This window comes from Glossina fuscipes, unplaced genomic scaffold, assembly GCF_014805625.2.
Source record: "Glossina fuscipes isolate IAEA_lab_2018 unplaced genomic scaffold, Yale_Gfus_2 73, whole genome shotgun sequence".
Taxonomy (NCBI): Eukaryota; Metazoa; Arthropoda; class Insecta; order Diptera; family Glossinidae; genus Glossina; species Glossina fuscipes.
In genome coordinates this window covers 1,721,468-1,740,708 of record NW_023998436.1, presented here as the reverse complement: position 1 = coordinate 1,740,708, position 19,241 = coordinate 1,721,468, and the positions used below count along the sequence as shown (strand labels likewise).

The window sequence follows — 19,241 nt, the reverse complement described above, 5'->3', positions numbered from 1 at the left end:
CTACCCTTGTAAGTGGCACAAGGGTATATTAAGTTTTTGTGGATGTGCGCAACGCAGGGAAGGGCTTGAACTAGAACCATCTTTTATTGTACCGATCGATTTAGAATCACTTAGGCGATTATGCCTGTCTGCCCGTCTTGTCTTGTTTTGTTCAACCTATAAGCAATAACTTTTGCGGTTTTTCGCCCGAGAACGCACTATTGAAAATGTTCCCGACTGGACACCTTTTTTCGATTACTTCCCCTATAATAGCCTATTTTGAAAAGCTGCTATCTGAATAACTTTAGGACTGTGCAGAGTATTTAATGATGGGCCGTTATCCACTTTAGTGTTTTTATTTTATATACTCTACACCATTTCCCGGGTATATTAAGTTAGTGCGGATGTATATAACACGCGGAAGAGCTTAAGACAGACCGACTTTTTATTATACCGATCGATTCAGAATCATAATCTGAAGTGATCTAAACCTATCTGTCTGCCCTTGTAAATTTGTATTCAAAGTATAGATGGCTATATTTGAGATATTTTAATGCAATTTGGTACAGCGACATGCTTTGATCCAAGGATGAACGCAATTGAAAATCTTTCGGATCGGTCCGCTGATTCGAGCACTCCCCATACAATGTCCGATTCTGAAAAGTCGTGATATGGACAAAAATTGCAATTTTCAAAATTTCTCGATAAAAGGGACTAAGTAGTAGCATTTCCGGATCCTAAATTGGTATAAGAACTTTGCACCGGCTGGAACAATTTTTGAACACTCAAGGACAAAATGGTATAATTTTCAATGCCTCATGATGAAGCTTTGCGAAATTTGTACCATCTCGACCTATTTTTGGCTTCCACCCTTCTTACCATACCCTAATAATAGTTTTACGAAAATTAATACTTTCTAGAGCAACAAAGTTTTAATATGTATTGATAAAAATTGACCCATGATAGTAATTTCACAAGAAAATAAGAAATGTGTTAGATAATGTAGTGTTGGGTTTTTGAAGGTCGGCCTTGCCCAACTATAATGTTCGCACTTGTTTATTTTTGTTGTTTAACATTCATTTTCATAAATAGATTGTTTTTTCTACTAGAGATAACAAAGAAGAAAATTAAAGCGTAGCAGCATGAGGTCTGGTTTAAGTAGCTGTAAAGGTGAGAAGTAGACACTAACCGGTACACTAAAGTACTGCTAATACATGTAATAAGATATGGATATGCAGATGCTTCATATGTTTCTACGAAAGCAGAAATGTTTCTTAAACCAAAGCACGTGCGTATCTTTCCAGCGCAAGTATGTGTAGATGCACTTAAGGAGATAAAGCGAAGGTATTATCAGCACTTAAGAAATTGAAAAATATGAGCAAACAAACACGCGGTTTCTTTCTCTCTTTCTCTCTCTCTCTCTCTCTCCCTCTTCCTCTCTTTATATCCAACAACAGATATGAATCTCCGCGAATTTTTCTTCTTGTTGCACCTATGCTATCGTCTCGCTTCAATCTCCCTCTAGCCCCAGCCTACAAACTGTTTTTTTGCCAATTGTTTGTGTTAGGTTTGTTTCTACGAAATATAATGCACTGGTATGCTTTGACACACGTGCGAACCCCGGAGTGGCTTGAATCGGACCGGAAAACACTCTGACCCAAATGAGCCTTTCTCTTACATAAATCACAGTGCAACCCATTATCGCTTTTCGATTTAGGCATTAAAGCAATCGTTAGAAATCTTTATGACAATGGCCAAGGCGAAGATAAAACTTGTAAGAAAGACTTCCTAAACCAAGGCTGAGGGACTTTTTCGCCAAACTGACCAATTTTAATTTTAATATCGCTGCGGAAGCCAGAAAAAAGTACGGTAGTGAAGGCAGATGCAATCCGTTTGCTGCATTGCTATATGCCTGGTCTAGAGGAAGCTTGGCCGTCTGAATCAAATCATCATAGTCTAATTATTATCCACCTCCAGTTTAGGCTTTTAAGCAATGACGGAGTCTAGGTCACCCTTGCCTTTAGGGAAGGATCTTTCCTCTTCTGTTCCAAATTGTAATGAAATGCATTCACGAAAGCTCCGCTTTTTAATGAGCTGTGATGGTAACATAATTGAATTGATGGTATTACCAAGGTAGAGGACTTTTTCTTCATTTTGGCGCTAGACCCGGGATATGCTACAATGCACAGACGTGCCTACGCTAGTATAAAGCGTTTTCCAGCGTCTCGACCTCAAGCTAAGGCTTGCATATGCATTTTAGAGAATTTTGATGTTCAACGTAAGCTACTGTGCGTTTGCCTTCTTTGCCATGTAGTCGTGCCGTCTTGTTAGCGAATCACGTAAAATTGGTGATGATGTCATTGTTTCATGTAGCCTATAGTCTGTTGTCATGGACAATCCAATGTGTTATGTCATTAGTACTTCATACGATGACTGTATATGTATGTCATGCAGCGTGGGATCGGCGGGAATATCGTATGCGGGGCTAATCAGTTATATCTCTGTTACAGACAATAACTGCAATCCTGTAAGGGCGTAGCCCGTGAAGAAATTCGATCAGATCGGTATCTAAGGTCGGAAGTACTTTCTACACACTTCCAATTACATGAATGAAAACATATTTTCCATTCAGCATAACACTTTTTATACCCATCACCAAAGGACGAAAGGTATAATCATTTTGTGAAAAGGTTTGCAATGCCCAGAAGGAAGCATCAGAGACCCCAGAAAGTATATTTATTCTTGATCAGCATCAAATTCTAAATCGATTTAAGCATGTCCGTCTGTCCGTCAGTGTGATGCTGCAAAGATTTTCCTGCCAGAAAGAAATGAAGCTATCGACTTCAAATTTGACGGAAACTTTAAAAGTTTTTTCAAGCGGGTTGGTATTGAAAATGGGCGAAATCGGTCGAAGGAAACGCCTATACAGTAAACTGAGAGCATGTCTGCCTAAAAAATCCTATAAAGTATATAAATTCTCCGCCAGTTTCAGATTTGGAATGCAGTTACACATCGCGGCCTGTCCATCCATACGAAACGTTCTCCCGTTAGCGAAAATAAATATTTCGCCTATAAATTAGCGAAAGAATTTGAAAATTATTCAAATCGGTCAATGGATACACCTTTCCCCCGCACGCCTATGCCATGAAAATTTTTATTCTGAGAATTACAAAAACTCAGCCCAGCCCACTTCATATCACAGAGCATGAAAATTCAGTTCTTTTGCGATTTTTGTCTTTTTCAGGATGACAGTCGATGTGTACAAAAGATCCTCGCACGAGTGAATATAATTTTCGTACTTGTTAATTACTCTGATCTTTTTGCCATTGTGCACAAGTGTTGTATCGACACTTTCACTTAATATTCAAAATCTTATAATAAATAAGCGGAAGCAACTTGATTGCGATCATATTAATTAAAATTATACATCGTTTATGCTAAAAAGCAATATTAATTATTATTTATTATTATTTGTAAACATTTTTTTATAAACATATTTCAATGTAAATAGCATTTAGCCTGCAATTCGTTTATTAAGCAAAAGTAGTTTTTAAACATATGCATCGTATAGTATGTAGGGCATTAACAATTCTATCCTCCCTACAACACTTTCACTCGTCTCGTTTAATCTTGTTATTAAATAAATATTATGTGGGTAAAAAAAAAAAAAAAAGCAAAAATATTAATAATAAATAAATTATGAACGTGTGTGCGTATGTAACATAATATCCCGTAAACCAGTAATTTGTATATTTTACCGGTTAATTATATAACATTATAACAAGTGGTTTTTGCGATTGCTATCGTTTTGTAATACTATACACATACACATATACATATACATGTATATACATATATATTAAACTAGATCAGTTCTCACTTACAATAATCGAGATATGCAGCGCAGAAAATAAAAAACGTTATCCCCTCGAGTAGGGCGAGTAAATTGCTTGCATCCATAATAAGAAGAGGGAAATGGGCATAATGAATTTATGAAATTTTTATAAGGCAAAGAGAAAAATGCAAAAAGAGAAAAAAAGATATGAGCACTGAGGACATATTAAAGCGTGAACTGACTTAGCTTAACTGCCCCTTTGCACATCTGAACGTTGATTTTGGGTGAATTGAAAAGAGAAAAAAAAAAACGAATAATCGGCCCACTTAGTAGCAAAAAATATTGAAATATCTTTCTTTTGCCAAAATGTTTGCATCACCCACAAGCCACATAGCGTGTATGTACTTTTGACCAACATCAAATTTTCAAGCGATTGAAGTGTGTCCGTCCGCCTGTCTATTTATCTGTTTAATTTCTGTGATAAGCATTGCCGTGGTCGTAAAATACGAGCTATGTATTAAACCGATTGAAGTGTGTCCATCTGTTTTATGTCTGTGGCAAATGTTCCCCTTCTCGTAAAATATAAGTTATGTGCTGCAAATTTGGCAGAAGAATTGGAAACTTTTGCACGCAGATTGGTAGTGCACTTGCAACCAATCAGTCGGAAAATATGCTCAAAATACCACATAACCTCTGATCAACTATGTTTTCAAAAACAAGATAAATATAGTTGTTGCTCGTTATTTACGAACCACAACAGATGGAATCATAAAAATTTGCATTTATATCGTATGGGTGATTGTGGAACAACTTAAAAAAATTGAAAAAATTGACCAAAGGCCGCCCTAATCAATATTACAGAATATTGAAATTGCATTCTTTGTCAAAATTTTTGCAGGAGTTGCCAACCTATGACCCGCGGATCACCTAGTGACCCGTTAGATAATTTCAAGTGACCTACTATAGTTCCGAAAATAAAGTATAATATATAAAAATAAATTATAAAACATAAAAACCGAACATTTAGATTCGTCTTAAAACGAATAACTGTGAACTAGGCTTGGCTAAATTGACGTCACAAGTTCAACATCATTATTATTTACCAAAAGATTGTTTTAATACAAAAATATTTCTGACGCAAACATTTCTTTTAATATTCATATTTTGGTTGGTTTTAACCCCCGGTAAAACAGGTTGAGAATCCCTGCTATGAAGTCTACGTACATATTGTCCAATAATATCGAGTCCGATTTATTCTGGACCTGTTTATTAGTCCCTCTGCCCATTTATTTCTTAGTTACTGTGGTCAACGAGCCCCTCATTGTCTCATAAGAGGGGGGGATATCCATTATTCTATAAAAATGTGGAAATTTAGTTTTATCTTTTTTCTTCATATAACGACTTCCCAAGTGGTAAAGTGCTTGAAAAAGTGATCCGATCCGAACCATTGTCAATAATCTTCGCGCTGGAACCAAATGCCAAACGCTTCCATCATTACCATCCCGAAAATTGCGGGTTATAAGTTAAACCCAAGAAAACCTCCAGCCAGACAGACGTCTAAATTTTAAATTTTCCTATTTCGTACATACATGCGCATAAACTTAATACACACCTGGACCCCATAAATGGCGTACGTTATGAAAACAGGATTCGCCTAATATACGGCTAAGTACATAATGTTTCGATTAATAATTCCAGAAACGTAAAAAAAAAATATTTTTATGGTTTTTGAAGCTTGTTCTGTGCATTATAAAGGTATTAAAAACAAAGTAAATTTTAATACACTATAATACTGTGTAGGCGTGATCAATTTTTTCCATTTTTCTACAGATGCTGCAGCAACGCCCATAGAATATTCGTTCAAATTTTTGTACATTTATCTGAGCAAAAAAAAACAATTTTTTATTGCTTTAAAAAACGGAGATGTTCTCAGTTTAAGTGATGCTTCGTGTGACCTTCGACGGACTTGGCCCATTTGTAATGTTTACAACAGAGATTATACTGACAGAGGGACATACAGATGGACGGACATACAGACGTACATGCTTACCTCAATTTAGAATTTAAAACTAATTAAGTATATATATGCCGCGTGTGTTCTCGGATGGGACCAAGAATGTATATACCTTCTGTGGTCTCTTCTGCTTCCTCGTAGGCGTTGCAAACGTTTGAGATGAATATACCCTTAGCCTTCGGCGAAAGCTACAAAAAGTATTTGAAATATGACATATTTTAGTATGAGAGAGAGAGGGAGAGAGTAAAAAAAGAAAAGTTTAATTATCTTAAGAAGGAGCCTCTAGCTCGTAAGAAATACAATATCGACACGTAGTCGACGTACGAGCGGGAAGGCTTAAAATCAATGTCTCTTTATTATTCTGGAGCATTTCTTTGAGATACTCAAAAAGGCCCGGAGGGCATGCTAAACGAACGTTTTAAAACACGCGGCCACTTAAATGCTGCTGGTTGACATTCATCTCTCTGTACCCGGACCATGGAAGGACTCAGCAGTCATTTGCTCGATTCCGGTCGGGAAATTTCGATCTCAGAGATCCACCTCATGGGCAAAAGTTTGCAATTGCTAGAAGAACACTCCGGCACATAAACTATGCAAAACGAGGAAGTACTAAACATCAACCACGTAAGAGTTTGGAATCATTTGAACAGAGCGGGCTACAAAAAGGAGCTCTAAAGAAGACCATAAAACCGCAAAGTCTTTTCACATAACCCAATAAGTCCTTGAAGGGTCTCTTAACATTAAAAATAAAAAATAAAAAAGTACTTATTCTTCTATAAAAGCTTAAGCTGCTTTCTTTGTCAAAGCAATAAATTTTTCCTTAAATCATTCCATGATCAGAGTTCATCTTATATGACCCATATTATTAATAGCAAAGAACGTTACTGAGGGACATACTTTTTGATAAAATTACATATATTACAATTACATTGTTGTAATAACATTTATATCCATCCAGTGTAGCATGAAGTAGTACGCATTTCTCTCTTGTCTGAACGTTCGATATATATATATACATATATATATATGAATTTATTTCAATTATTATTTTTAAACAATTAAGCTCAAGGTTGATGATGCTTTCGTATTCGTATGGATGTAAGTATTTCAATATCTCTGTTATTGTTTGGTCTACTAAGTTAACGAGCTCTTATAGCCGACGTTGAGGGAAATGTAAGGTTATATTGATTTAATTTTAGTCTGCCGGTTTGTAATAGTAACCAGACATCCGTAAGCTATCCACATGGTCTCTCTTTAAGGTTAATTATGTAGCCTTAAACCTTTATTTAATGTTAAAATTTTCCGGCTTGGAAAAGTTTGATATAATAAATTACTCTTCAGATGAAAAAAAGAAAAAAAAACACATACACACATACAATAGATAAAATATTCGCTTTACAGTGAGCTTCGTTGTTTTTTGTCTGTGTAGTACGTGAGGTCTATTAATTAATGTTAAACGTGAGAAGATGAGTATTGTGTGTTTCGTATAAGTTGTCTGTTGACGTCTAGATTTGCGTTGAAGAAAAAAATTTGATATTTTTCACCTTATGCCACTTATAAGCAACCACACCTTCTTTGGCCTTAGAAAGCGTACTTATATTAAGTGACTATTAACAATATTCTGATTGATTGAAGTCGATAATAGCACGTTTTCTTTCTTTTTTATACGAGACGTGTGAATATCAATTTTATTATTATTTTAATGTAAAAGCAAGAAAGCAGTTGCACTTGGCTAAGATCGAATATGGAAATATCTAATATTTGCTTCTGTACGATATATAATATGATTATAAGACACGTATGATTACTCGATGTACCGATTCTGTGAGGAATAGTATATATATATTATACATTTCTTTGCTTTGGCAATAACTCGCAGATAAAAACTATATTTACTATATCTACCTTATTACTATTTATACTACGTTTTCTGCCAGTCGTAGGGCAATCAAGTATCAGCACTATTTATATCTTACATTGTATACATGATGGTATGTACGATCATTGTATGCATGATGGCAAGTGACGCAGTCTCGCTGAAAATAAGCGTCGAACATATTCACATAGCAGTGATTTCAGGCGCAAAAAATTCAATCAATAATATTCAGCAGCGCGTCCATTCGCTATAAAAGATTCAGTTCGAGAAATTGTGCACAACACAACTACCATTCGTCGTGGCTGCCTGCTTGATTGCTTGTTTTGGCATTTCTTCGAAGGCCTTGTTAGGAGAACCTGTTAACGCACTCAAAAGAATTTAGTTTAAAAAATCATTCCTACGAATATGTAGCGAATGTGTCTGGATGGAAACATCCTCCTGAGTTTTGGTATAAGAGTATTTTACGTTTAGGTGGATGTAGGCAACTTCCACAAAGGACTTCACTTTTTACTACAGGGATTTAAGTTTGTCTGTCCGTCTTGTTTTATTCAACCTATAAGCTGTAAGCTAAGACATTGTTATGAGATTTGTTACATTGATGTGCTTTGGCCCACGAGCGCTACTGAAAATGGTTTGCATCCGACCATTTTTTCGACTATTTCCCATGCAACGCTTTATTTTGAAAAGTGCTTTTACGAATAACTGTAGGGTATAGTAGGCTATGTAATGGTGGGACGGGGTTTTCACTGGTCAAATGTCATCGCAGTGACAGTTCTTCTTTTTGAAAAAGATGCAGAATTTAAAATAATACTTCTTATATATATCGCAATCAACCAATTTCGCAATATCTCGTAAAATTGATGTACACATTAAAAAATTTACTGTGTCTAGATTTTCTTAAGTCTTAGGTGATAATTGCTTACTTCTTTTTTCGAATTCACCGAAGCGATTTTTGTCAAAGAAAAATTTAACAATGGCGCTACCGAAATGGTGCATGTGCATCTATTTTCATTTAAATGAATCAATTTCACCTATAACCTGAATATAGGTAACGGAAATACTGCTTGATCGATAACGCAAGCTTTAAAAATAGATGTGAACCACCGGCGATATAAAAGAAGAGAAGAGACAACTTCGCAAATACAGAGACAGATTTTCGCGAAAATATTTCCGTAACACTTCTATCCAGATATTCATCGGAATTGCCAGGGAAAGCACAATTCGAAAATGAAAGGAAATTTTTATCACTAATTGTACACGTGTTAGTATCGGATATATTGTGAGACCGACCATGCAGGTGGCTTTTCTAGGCATAGGTATTTGAAGATTTTTTCATATAAATAAAAGCCACCCATAAATTTTGTGCCCTTTGCACATCCTATAAAGATTTTCTTGAAGCTCGAAAATTAGGAAAGTTGAAATTGATCCATGCGGTAGTTCAAGTGTTAAGACACAGCTTAAAGCTCTTAAGTTGGAATTCTAATGAGTATATATATATTTTTTTTTTTTTTCTCTGATATGACCAATCGTTCAGGGTGACAAAAAAAAAATTCTTGGGTGAGTCCCACAAATTTCATTTATCAGAAAAGTTTTAAAGTCGTAACTATAATTTCAAGAAGTCGATAACCAAACAGACACACATGAAGTTAAGGGATACGATCTTCAAAACGCGCTTTAATGCAAAAGCTATAAGAAATTTAAAATACTTTCGGCATTAAGGTAAAATACGTAGTTAAAACAAAAACTATTAAAAATTCATTACCTAAGTGAAAAAGCGAAAGATAAAAGAAATTATTTGTACGCGTTGAAATAAATATTCATACATTAAGACAAGCTGACCAGATATACTATTCTGAAGAAGTTGAACTCCTTTTCAAAAACCGCAATTTTTTCTTTTCGCATTTTGTAGATTACCTTGTACTACTTTTACCCTTTTACATCCGCCAATATTTCTATCAATTATTTGTAAGCCATAGAATTGTACGCTGAACACATTATGAAACCCATCCACACGTCGTTTGTCTATATAGAGTAATATCGTTTTAAAGAAATGTATCTTATCACTCGGTCCAAGAGAAATATGTTTTATCTCAAAAATTGTCATCCTAGGTTAAAAAAATGCCAAAAAAATAACAATTTTCTCCTCACTTATGAAGTGCTGCCAAGTTATGTCAATATATGATATAAAATTCATACGATGTACCGCACACGTTTAGTGAATTGGTCTTCAGTCTATCTCGCGCTTAAATATTGTGAACAAGCTTGGGTTTTTTTATACCCAACACCAGAAGTAAAGATATATTAACTTGGGCAGTGGCCAGAAGGTAACTTCAGTGACTATATATATACTATTTTCTATATATGTATAATATATTCTTTATATTTCTTTATATATTAATATATGTTCTTGATTACCATCAAATTCTAAATTGGTTTCCGTCCGTCCATCTGTCCATTTGACACAAACTGTAAAAATCGACACGAAATTTAGTGGAAACATTAGAAGCTCTTGTAGGCAGTTTGGTGAATAGAAAAATCGGAATAGAAATCAGGCCAAGCCTACAGTGCCGCGTGAACTGAGAACATCACTGTTTTCAAAAACGAAAAAAATTCAGTTTTTGCTCATTACTCACAAACTACGAAGGTTTAGGCTATGAAAATTTGCATATGTATGGTATGGATGATCCTGTACCAAAGCCACGCCCATTCAATACAGACTATCGACATTGTTCTTTTTTTTTTGTCTCTTTTTATTTTAGGGAAAAGGCGGGGGGATATAGAAAGTTTGCTCAGAAAATCCTCGGCCGCCTGGGGCGATTGGTTTACAACTGGTAGACTGAGTAGAAGGGCACGGCACATCTTTGATGCTTACATTGCCCAAGATGTGACAATTAGTGTACAGTTGTTTGTGTGGGTTTTTTTTTTTTCTTCTTTTTTTTTAAAGAACATCCGCCTGAGTGGCCGAGCAGGCAAGAGTCTCGACTAGCAATACAATGGTCGTGGGCTCAAACCTCAAGAGCGGTAGAATTTTTAATAAAGGCGAAAGCCTTAGATGCTAGTGCTTTAAGACTTTAGTCTTAGAACTTATTCTCTGGTTAAATTAATAATAATAATAATAATATTTTAAAAGAAATGAAATTTTCTTTCCTTTTCAAAGCAATATCTTATGGTAATAGTTTCATCTCTTTCTTACTAGCAGCGGTGTTATTGCATAACTTCTAACTTAATGTGCACTGTGTAATATTAGGGTTTTGTCTTAGGTTTGATGAGATGCAAGGGATAAATGGTTGATATTTAATTGTCGTTGATGCAATTATGATTAATTGAATTATAAAATTATAATTATTTTTATTTGAAAGTTCTAGAAAGGGTCGCGTGACCTAAGCAAACTCTTATTATCTATCGTTAGAAAACTTTGTTATAGCTTTGCATACATTTTGCGCACCCAGAGTTGTGCTTTTATAGCACAAAACGGCTAAAAATACAAAACAAATATTTAATAACAGATTTCGTTAATTAAAGTTTGTGTTTTTTTTTTTTTATTATTGTTGCTCTTATTATATTATCATTATTATGATTGTTATTATTAACCAGTTTAAAAAGGAACGAAAAATGAATGTGTTTCCATAAAACTTGTTTTCAAAGTGCTTTTCTTCCAAATATAGTCAACGCATATAAAACTTAATTTGAATCTTTCAGTTTATGTGAAAAGAATTGTTTATAAACAAATAAACTCTCAAAACTATAGCATTAATAATCATAATGATGACGATTGTGAAAAATCATGATGATGATGTTGATTATGACGAAAGCAAATTAAAAAAAAAAGAAAAAAGAAAATTAAATTCGGTCGGGACCGAATCTTTTATCCCTATCACCGTTTACCCTAAAATATACAAAAGAATTAAAGGGACAAAATTTTCATGCTCTACAATATGGAGTGGGCGCTGTTGATTTCTTCCATTTTCAAAATAAAAGTTTTCGTCGTATAGGCATATGGGCGTTGTAGACGTGTCCTTTGAAAAGTTTAGGTTGATTCCAAATCTTTTTGCAAATTTGTAGGCGATAGTTTGCCACAAATACTACAAAGTTGCGACAATAGACAGGTGGACAGACGAACAGGCGGAAATGTTTAAGTGCAGTCCAAATTTGATATTGGCCAAGAATTTATATACCTAATAGGGGTTTGGAAGCTTGTTTCTGCGCGTTACAAAAGGTATTGAAGAGACAATTAAATTATGATACACAATAATATTGGATAGGCGTGGTCAATTTTTTGCAAGAACTTTTAATATTTCCGCTAAATTGAAGTCGCATTTTTGCGCCCAAGAAAATGTTTACAAAAGACGGAAAGACGGACAAGCTTAAATTGATTTAGAAACAAAAATAATAAAAAATGCGTGTATACTTTGCGGGGTCTATGATGCTTCCTTCTGGGCGTTACGAACGTTTTGACAAAGTGAATACACCCGTCATCCTTTGGTGATGGATATAAAAATGTAGTCATTCTGGTATGATTCGATTCCTTTTTTTTTTTTTTTTTTTTTTTGCTTCTCTGTATATTTATTGAACTCGCATAGAAAACGTGAGAAACAGAAAAAAAAAACATTAACTTAAATTGGAACATTTACAGATTGAGAGACAGTGAAAGAGAGAGAGAGAGAGAGAGAGGAAAAAAATATTTGCTTACATTTTTTATAGAAAAAAGCGCTTTTAAAAATTGAAGAGAGCGAAAAGCAAATTTTCTTGACTAACATTACGATGTAATTGAAACACTACTAAAGTCCTGTTAAATAGCATAAATTTCTCAATTAGTTATACGGTAAAAGCTTTTCTCATTTGAGTTTAGTTTGTTATTCAATGAGTTGTTGTTTAGTTGTATTTGTTTTCTCGTGCAATTGCTATCATATGACAAGAAAAAAAAAAAATGAAAAGAACGACCAAACTTTAGTAATCGATAAATGAATGTTTTCGTCGAATGTAGTGCGTGTAATAGAAAAGAAAAAAATTTCACCTTTTTTTTTTTTTATTTTTCCTTAACAAATTTATCAACAAAACTCATTTAAAGAAAAGGAAGAAAAAAAGAAAAAAACAAAAGTACTTTTCTAACATGACGCAAGAAAAATCGAAAACAAAATTCAAGATATCAACTTATCCAAAAAAACATTTTGTTATTTAAAGCCGAAGTAATATTAAATAAGAATGAAAGATAACACAAAACATAAAATCAAAAACCTTGAATATGTGTATATGTTAAATGTTAAATCACTATTTATCTCTCTCCCTCCCTCTCCCTCTCCCTCTCTCTTACACTCTCTATCGTTCTATGTCTCTGTTAAACGGGTGTTTACTAAGAACTGAAAGCATGTTGTTTTGATTTTTTTTTTTTTTTTTTTTAATACATATATATACGTATATATGTATATTTAACATAACAACTTTGTGTTATTTATGTGAATACGAGAAATAGTAACTTTTTGCCGGCTTTTTTTGTAGGTATAAAAAAAGCTTTAAAAGAAAAACATTAGATATTGCATTTATTTAGCAAGAAGATACATTGACGCGGGACAAAAAGTTTTGCTGTAAATCGCTTATATCGTCTACCTGTTGTTGTGTAGTATATAGTTGATATAAGTTGATTTTGGCGCTGTATCATTCCGATATTTCCTTGTTTCTTGTTTCTCTGTTCACTTCTCCCTGTATGTCATGTGGTTTTTAGTTTCTCTCTGTGTACTGGCATTGGGTTGTGCTTTAGCCGGTCGTAAATGGGGTCGTTGGTTTTATTTGCGTTACGGTCGTTTAATTTTGCCACGTGTTTTATTACCAGCAAAAAATAGCGTACCTACGCCACCTTTATCACCGGCCCTTAAAAATGATGAAAATCTTGAGGGTTCGCTTGATGAAACTGGTGAAATGCATAATACGGTAAGTGGTAATGTAATTTTGTGGTAATGCATTTTTTGAATTGTTTTATTAATTAAAACAACTAAGAGACAATGAACTTTATACGTTATTCAACCATCTCCGTAGTTGTTGTATAAAGGCTGTCAAGTATATTGATAGTAAATCTCTTTTCGAAGCCCAAAATTCAATATAATTAAATGATGTTTGTCCAAATATCACATTTTATCATATTAATAACGTATGGAAATTTAAATTTTTCGCCGATTGCGTAAATAAAGCGCGCCTTGAATCCTTTGAGGAGAGTTTCCTCTGCATAAATGATCACGAATCGAACGCCCGTCTCCTAGGAAGAAGATTAGGTTGCGCTATCAGTTGCCTCTCATAGTGGCGAAAAATGAAGTCTTTTCTACTTGAATTTCCTTGCCTCTCAGAGACGCGAAAAGCCTAGCGGACGTGAGTGATAAAATAGTTACCAGTGGCAGCGTGTCTTTGGTTAACATTGTCAATTATTTCAAGTTGTCTGAGGTAATCCAAGTGTACAGATTGTGTCAGTAAGCCTTTATGTTTGAGTTCTTTCCAACAAGGGACCGGAGAGACTGTAAGAAGAGAATGACGGACATATGTCAGCCGTCTCGTTCCTTTCGAAGATCATAAATTACTTAGAATATTCTCAGTCCAAGTGCACCTTGTTATTAGGAGTCACTTCTATGAATTGTTATATAAGAACTCTTAATATTTGGTGTATGAGGAACGCGTTGCATGCTCTAGATTGTGTTGAGGCAAGAGTCTTCATAACCGTCAAGGTCATCTTCAGGTCAATTCTAATTTTTCTTTGTTACAGAATCTTTGTTTTCGGTTTCTTCTGAAGTGTAAAGGAGAGGTAAAGAACACTAATCTCACCTGTCCTGGTTGAAATCTTTCTTCACTAGCCAAGAATAGACTATTATTGGGGTAGTCTTGCCATAGGCAGTTATTCGCCATCTATAAAATACTTACTTGAAATTTTTGATTTTTACATTTATCCAGTTAAGAAGTTTAACATTCGCCGAAGCTGGCGAGAACTTCTGAGTATCTTGGGTGAGCAATTTTTTTTTCCTTCTTTTTACCCATCGATGGTTAACAATGATTTACATTTTTTAGTATTAATTGCGCTACAAATTGAATGCGAAATATTTTATGACAGATAGAGTTCATTAATTTCCTGGTTATGACTGCAGGCGCCGTAGTGCAAGAAACGATATGACTTAAGTAAGAAAAAACTTAATATATAAAAAAAAAGTAGTTTACATTAGGACTTCAAACTTATATATAAAGTCATTCATTTCAAATTCCTTTGGCAAAAGCTTAGACTTTGTGTTGTGCACGAGCCAAGTTATTTTCATATTTTATATGTGCTTTCTAAAAAGGTCTAGTGCCAGCTTCAAATTTAATGTTAGATGCCAGAAAAAAGCAAAGGTATTCCAACTTGAGATGAGATTTTTATTTTTTTATAAAAAAAATTTTTATACAATAATTATTATATTGTTAGTAAATCAATAGTTTATACTTATATCATTTATTATTTATATTAATGCATATGTTTCGATTGGTTCGGCCCCCATACTCCTTACCTTTTTTTAAAATCTTCCATCACCCCGAGGTTTATGAGTTATTTTGTCAAAGCATTTCCAAGGTAAGACTTCACACATCCTACAAAGCACATAAATTCCTGATAAGTAATAAGCTTTGAATCGATCTAAGTTTGTACGTCTGTCCGTCCTTGTGTGTGGCAAACACTTCTCGATCTTAAAAATTAAGGCATTGTCTTCGCATTTAGTAAAAACATAAGAAATTCTTGCAAGCCGATTGGTATTGAAAATGGCCCAAATCGAGCAAAGGACAATACTTACGTGAACCGAGAGCACTTTTGCCGCTTTTAAAAGTAGAGCACTCATTGCTCATTAACTACAGCAGATGTAACGATGAATATGTTCGCGTATATACCCAAAAGTACCGGCATAGAAATGGTAAAGAACCGGTCACACACATCCACACGATATTATAGATCCTTTAATTTTTTTTTTTTTAACTTATACCACTTGTTGTAGAGCGGTACACCAAGTTTGTGCGGATGTATGAACCATCCAGGGAAGCTTTATATAGAACTTTAATTACACTGGCCGACTTAGAATCGATTTAAATTTGTCTGCTCGCGCCTGTCCATCTTATATTCTTGTGTTCAACAAGTTGGAGTCGCCAAATGTGTTATGAAAAATGGTTTGTTACCTTATGTGAACAACTGCATTAAACAAACTGGCGTAGACCATTCAATGGTCCTTTTACTTGTTTGAAGATTAACGACGTTGGATATAACACATTCGACCACAAACGAATATAACTTTTTTACTCACCTTTTTCTATATATTTATCCACAATATATGCTGAGAAATGGGAAAGGGCCGACGACATTGTAATGAGTTTTTTGTCACTTTTCGTGAGGTTGTTAAGATTTGTCGGTACTGGAGTCGTACCATATAGCAAGAATGGGCAATATGTTAGGCAAAGGACAACTTTTCGCGTAGACTGCACTTGAGAGAGTTTTTCTAGATCGGTAGCCTTAATCAGACAAACAAACTTTCTAAAGGAGGACTGATTCACGTACCGCTGATAGACCACCATTGATAACTTGTCTATAATAACTTGAACATTTAACTTCTATACAGAACACGACAATAATGCCGCTAATGATGAACTTTTTCTAGGTTAGGCACACAAGTGTGATTTATGCATGACTAGAAGAATTTTGATAAAATTTCAAGTTGACAAATTTAAAGGTGAACTATTTTGGAATACCCTTTATATCTCCGTTTTCCTACTTTGATTTTTAATATTATATATATATATATATATATATATGAATTTTTTTACTGACTCTCATAGTTATGTCGGTCACTGACATTTACTTTTCTTCGTAATCTAAGCAGCTTATGGTGAAAATAGACAAAGTCTACGTATTCGACGCCGACACATATATTTCGTGCTGCTTAAGCACATACGTAGACACTCAGCTGTCAGAAAAGCAACATATTTTTTTTTTTTTTTTGTTTCGCTGCACTTGAACAATCTATAGAGGCTGGTGTCTTATGTTACTTTATATGCTAGCAGTAAAAAGAAAAAAAAAATGTTTTTGAAAATTAGCTATAAAAAGCTTAAGTTGTAAAGTCATTTAGTCTTGAGCCTTATTATGGTTAACATCTTCACTTGATTTACTATCAGTTTTTGTTAGTAATAAAAAAACACTAAATAAATAAATAAAAAAAAAGTTGCAAAAATCTCTTCCAAATGTCTATTATGCAAAAGGTATTTCATTTTTTTTAATAATATATTATGAAAATTATGTGAAAATATAAATATTAATTTGTTCCCTCGGTCACGCTCGTGAGTAGAGTGAGTGAGGCTTTTTTACGTTAAGCATATACCGTGAAAACTGTTTATCGATCGATGCCATTAGCTCTAAGTTTTACTAATTTAAAATTTCTTCATGTGCATATATATATATATATATATATATATATATAGATATACATGTGTGTATGTATAATTTATGTATATATATATATATATACGTATAAATTAAAATTTATAAAAATGTTATAAAGCACTTTCGTGTGCCCCCTCTCTCTCTCTCTCTCTGTCTCTCTCTGGCTCTCGTCAGAGAATTAACCGTAGTTTATAAAAGAAAAAAAAAAAACGAAACAAAACAAAACGTGATTATAATAAATTTACCCCTATGTTGTTTTCGACCATAATAAATAATAAAAAAAACAGAGCAGAAAATAAAATTTGAATGGAGCAGCAGTGCATCAAGACTAACTAACTAACTAACTAACTAACTAACGAGCTAACGTAACGTAACTAATACACTACCCAACAGATTGCATATAAACTCTCATGATTATAATGCAGCAACAACAACAAGAACAACAAGAGCAACAAATGTAGCCGGTTCGCCGCTATAGGTTCTACAGGTTCGCTGTTTAGTCGCTTCTAAACAGTTTAGCGAAAAACGTAAAAGTCAACAGACATAATAACGACTACGTGTATAATCTGTCATATGCATACGTGTTTATATATATAAACATTAGACTGAAAAAATTGAATTAAATTTTTTTATTTTTCGTTTTTCTTAATTTCATATTCGCGTCCTCGAGATAATTCAAAATATTTTTGTGCTTTAAAACCATAAGAGTGTTTATAGTGGATATTTTTTTTATTTTTTTTTATCTTAAACCAAAACAAAAACATATTTTCTTAATAAATATTTACTTTTTTGATTACCTTACCTTGTTATTGTATTGGTGTTGTTGGTTGTTTGCTACTTTTCTTATTAAAAGAAGATCAACAAAATCTAGAAAAGTGCTTTATATTTCAAACAATAATAATTATTGTTATTATTATTAAAAGAATACAATAAATTCTTTATATAAATCCTTTGTTTTTTTACTCATAACATAACATATCTATATAAGCGCTTTACATGCCTTATAAATGGTTTCAATTTGAATTCAAATAATTTATTAAGGAACTAAAAATTCAAAGATATTTGCGTGAAAAGAATTTTCTTAGAAAACGTAACGGAAAACTTTTTTGTTTCCCAATAAACGAACGTAATGTGCGAACTAATGGTTAATCCAACGTTAAATTGTGAGGTAATTTAATCTTTAAAATTCTATATAAAACAAATAAAAACACTGCAGTGAGCAACTCACTATTCTATACTCTATATCATCCTACATTTATTCACACGCAGACATTTCAAAATAAACCCCTTTTATATGGGAAGTGGTCGAAAGAATAATTCGATTAAGAGCATATTCAATAGCCTTCGTCCTTGGGTGAAAACAAGTGTGTTTCAAAAGTGTTGACTTGTAGATTATACAGGAGAATAAACGGCGGACCGACGGACAGATAAGGGATCGGCATAATAAAAAGTGGGCCTCTCTCAAATTCTGCCATATGTTGAACACTTCCGCATAAACTAAACTTGATACCATATGTAGTGTAAGGTTATAAGAAGGAGTATATAAACCCCTAGATTGAACTTATGTTCAGCTTCACTCTAATGAAAAATTGTACTACCTAGTTCGTTTTCTTAAGCAAAAGTTTATTATCGTAATTGTAACAGACAAATATTATTAAATTGATGGATTGATCGTGAGTATATATGTGCACACTCCAATAGTGCGATTCGAGTCATTTTCAATGGGCTTCGTCCTGTGGCCAAAACATATCGGGATGGATCAAATTTCATCAAAATACCTTAGAAATTTGCGCCCTGGAAATTTAAACACGCGAAGAGACAAACTTGCATCAATTCTCAAAATGATCCTGAATTGATCAGTATAATAAAAGGTGGTGGGCTCTATCCCCGAGTCCTTCTGAATGTTGCATACATTTATATAAACAAAAATTAGCTCAAGTTTATTACGTTAATTGTGTGATGACACAAGGGATGAAGGTGATATGAATTTCGCAATATGTTGTCAACTTTAAGGCCATGAAAAACATTTATATTAAATTGTATAAAAAGAAGACTGAAAGACATCTATCTGCTGACGAAAACATTGAAATTTTATAATTGTTTTTTTTTCGCA

General features: G+C 33.7%; 1 protein-coding gene across 17 annotated transcripts in view; it reads left to right on the top strand.

Moving 5' to 3' along the window:
* LOC119638072 (TLD domain-containing protein 2) overlaps positions 1–19,241 on the top strand; it is a 239,532-nt gene that overhangs the window by 202,374 nt on the left and 17,917 nt on the right. The window contains exon 1 of one of the 17 annotated variants that reach the window (XM_038034693.1): positions 13,368–13,629. The exons of 15 other annotated variants lie outside the window; for them this stretch is intronic. In XM_038034693.1, coding sequence (XP_037890621.1) covers positions 13,411–13,629 — 219 coding nt within the window. In that variant the 5' untranslated portion in view covers positions 13,368–13,410. Of the gene's footprint in view, positions 1–13,367; positions 13,630–18,034; positions 18,297–19,241 lie in introns of those variants that run through there. One more of the 17 variants, XM_038034695.1, reaches the window with a different exon arrangement.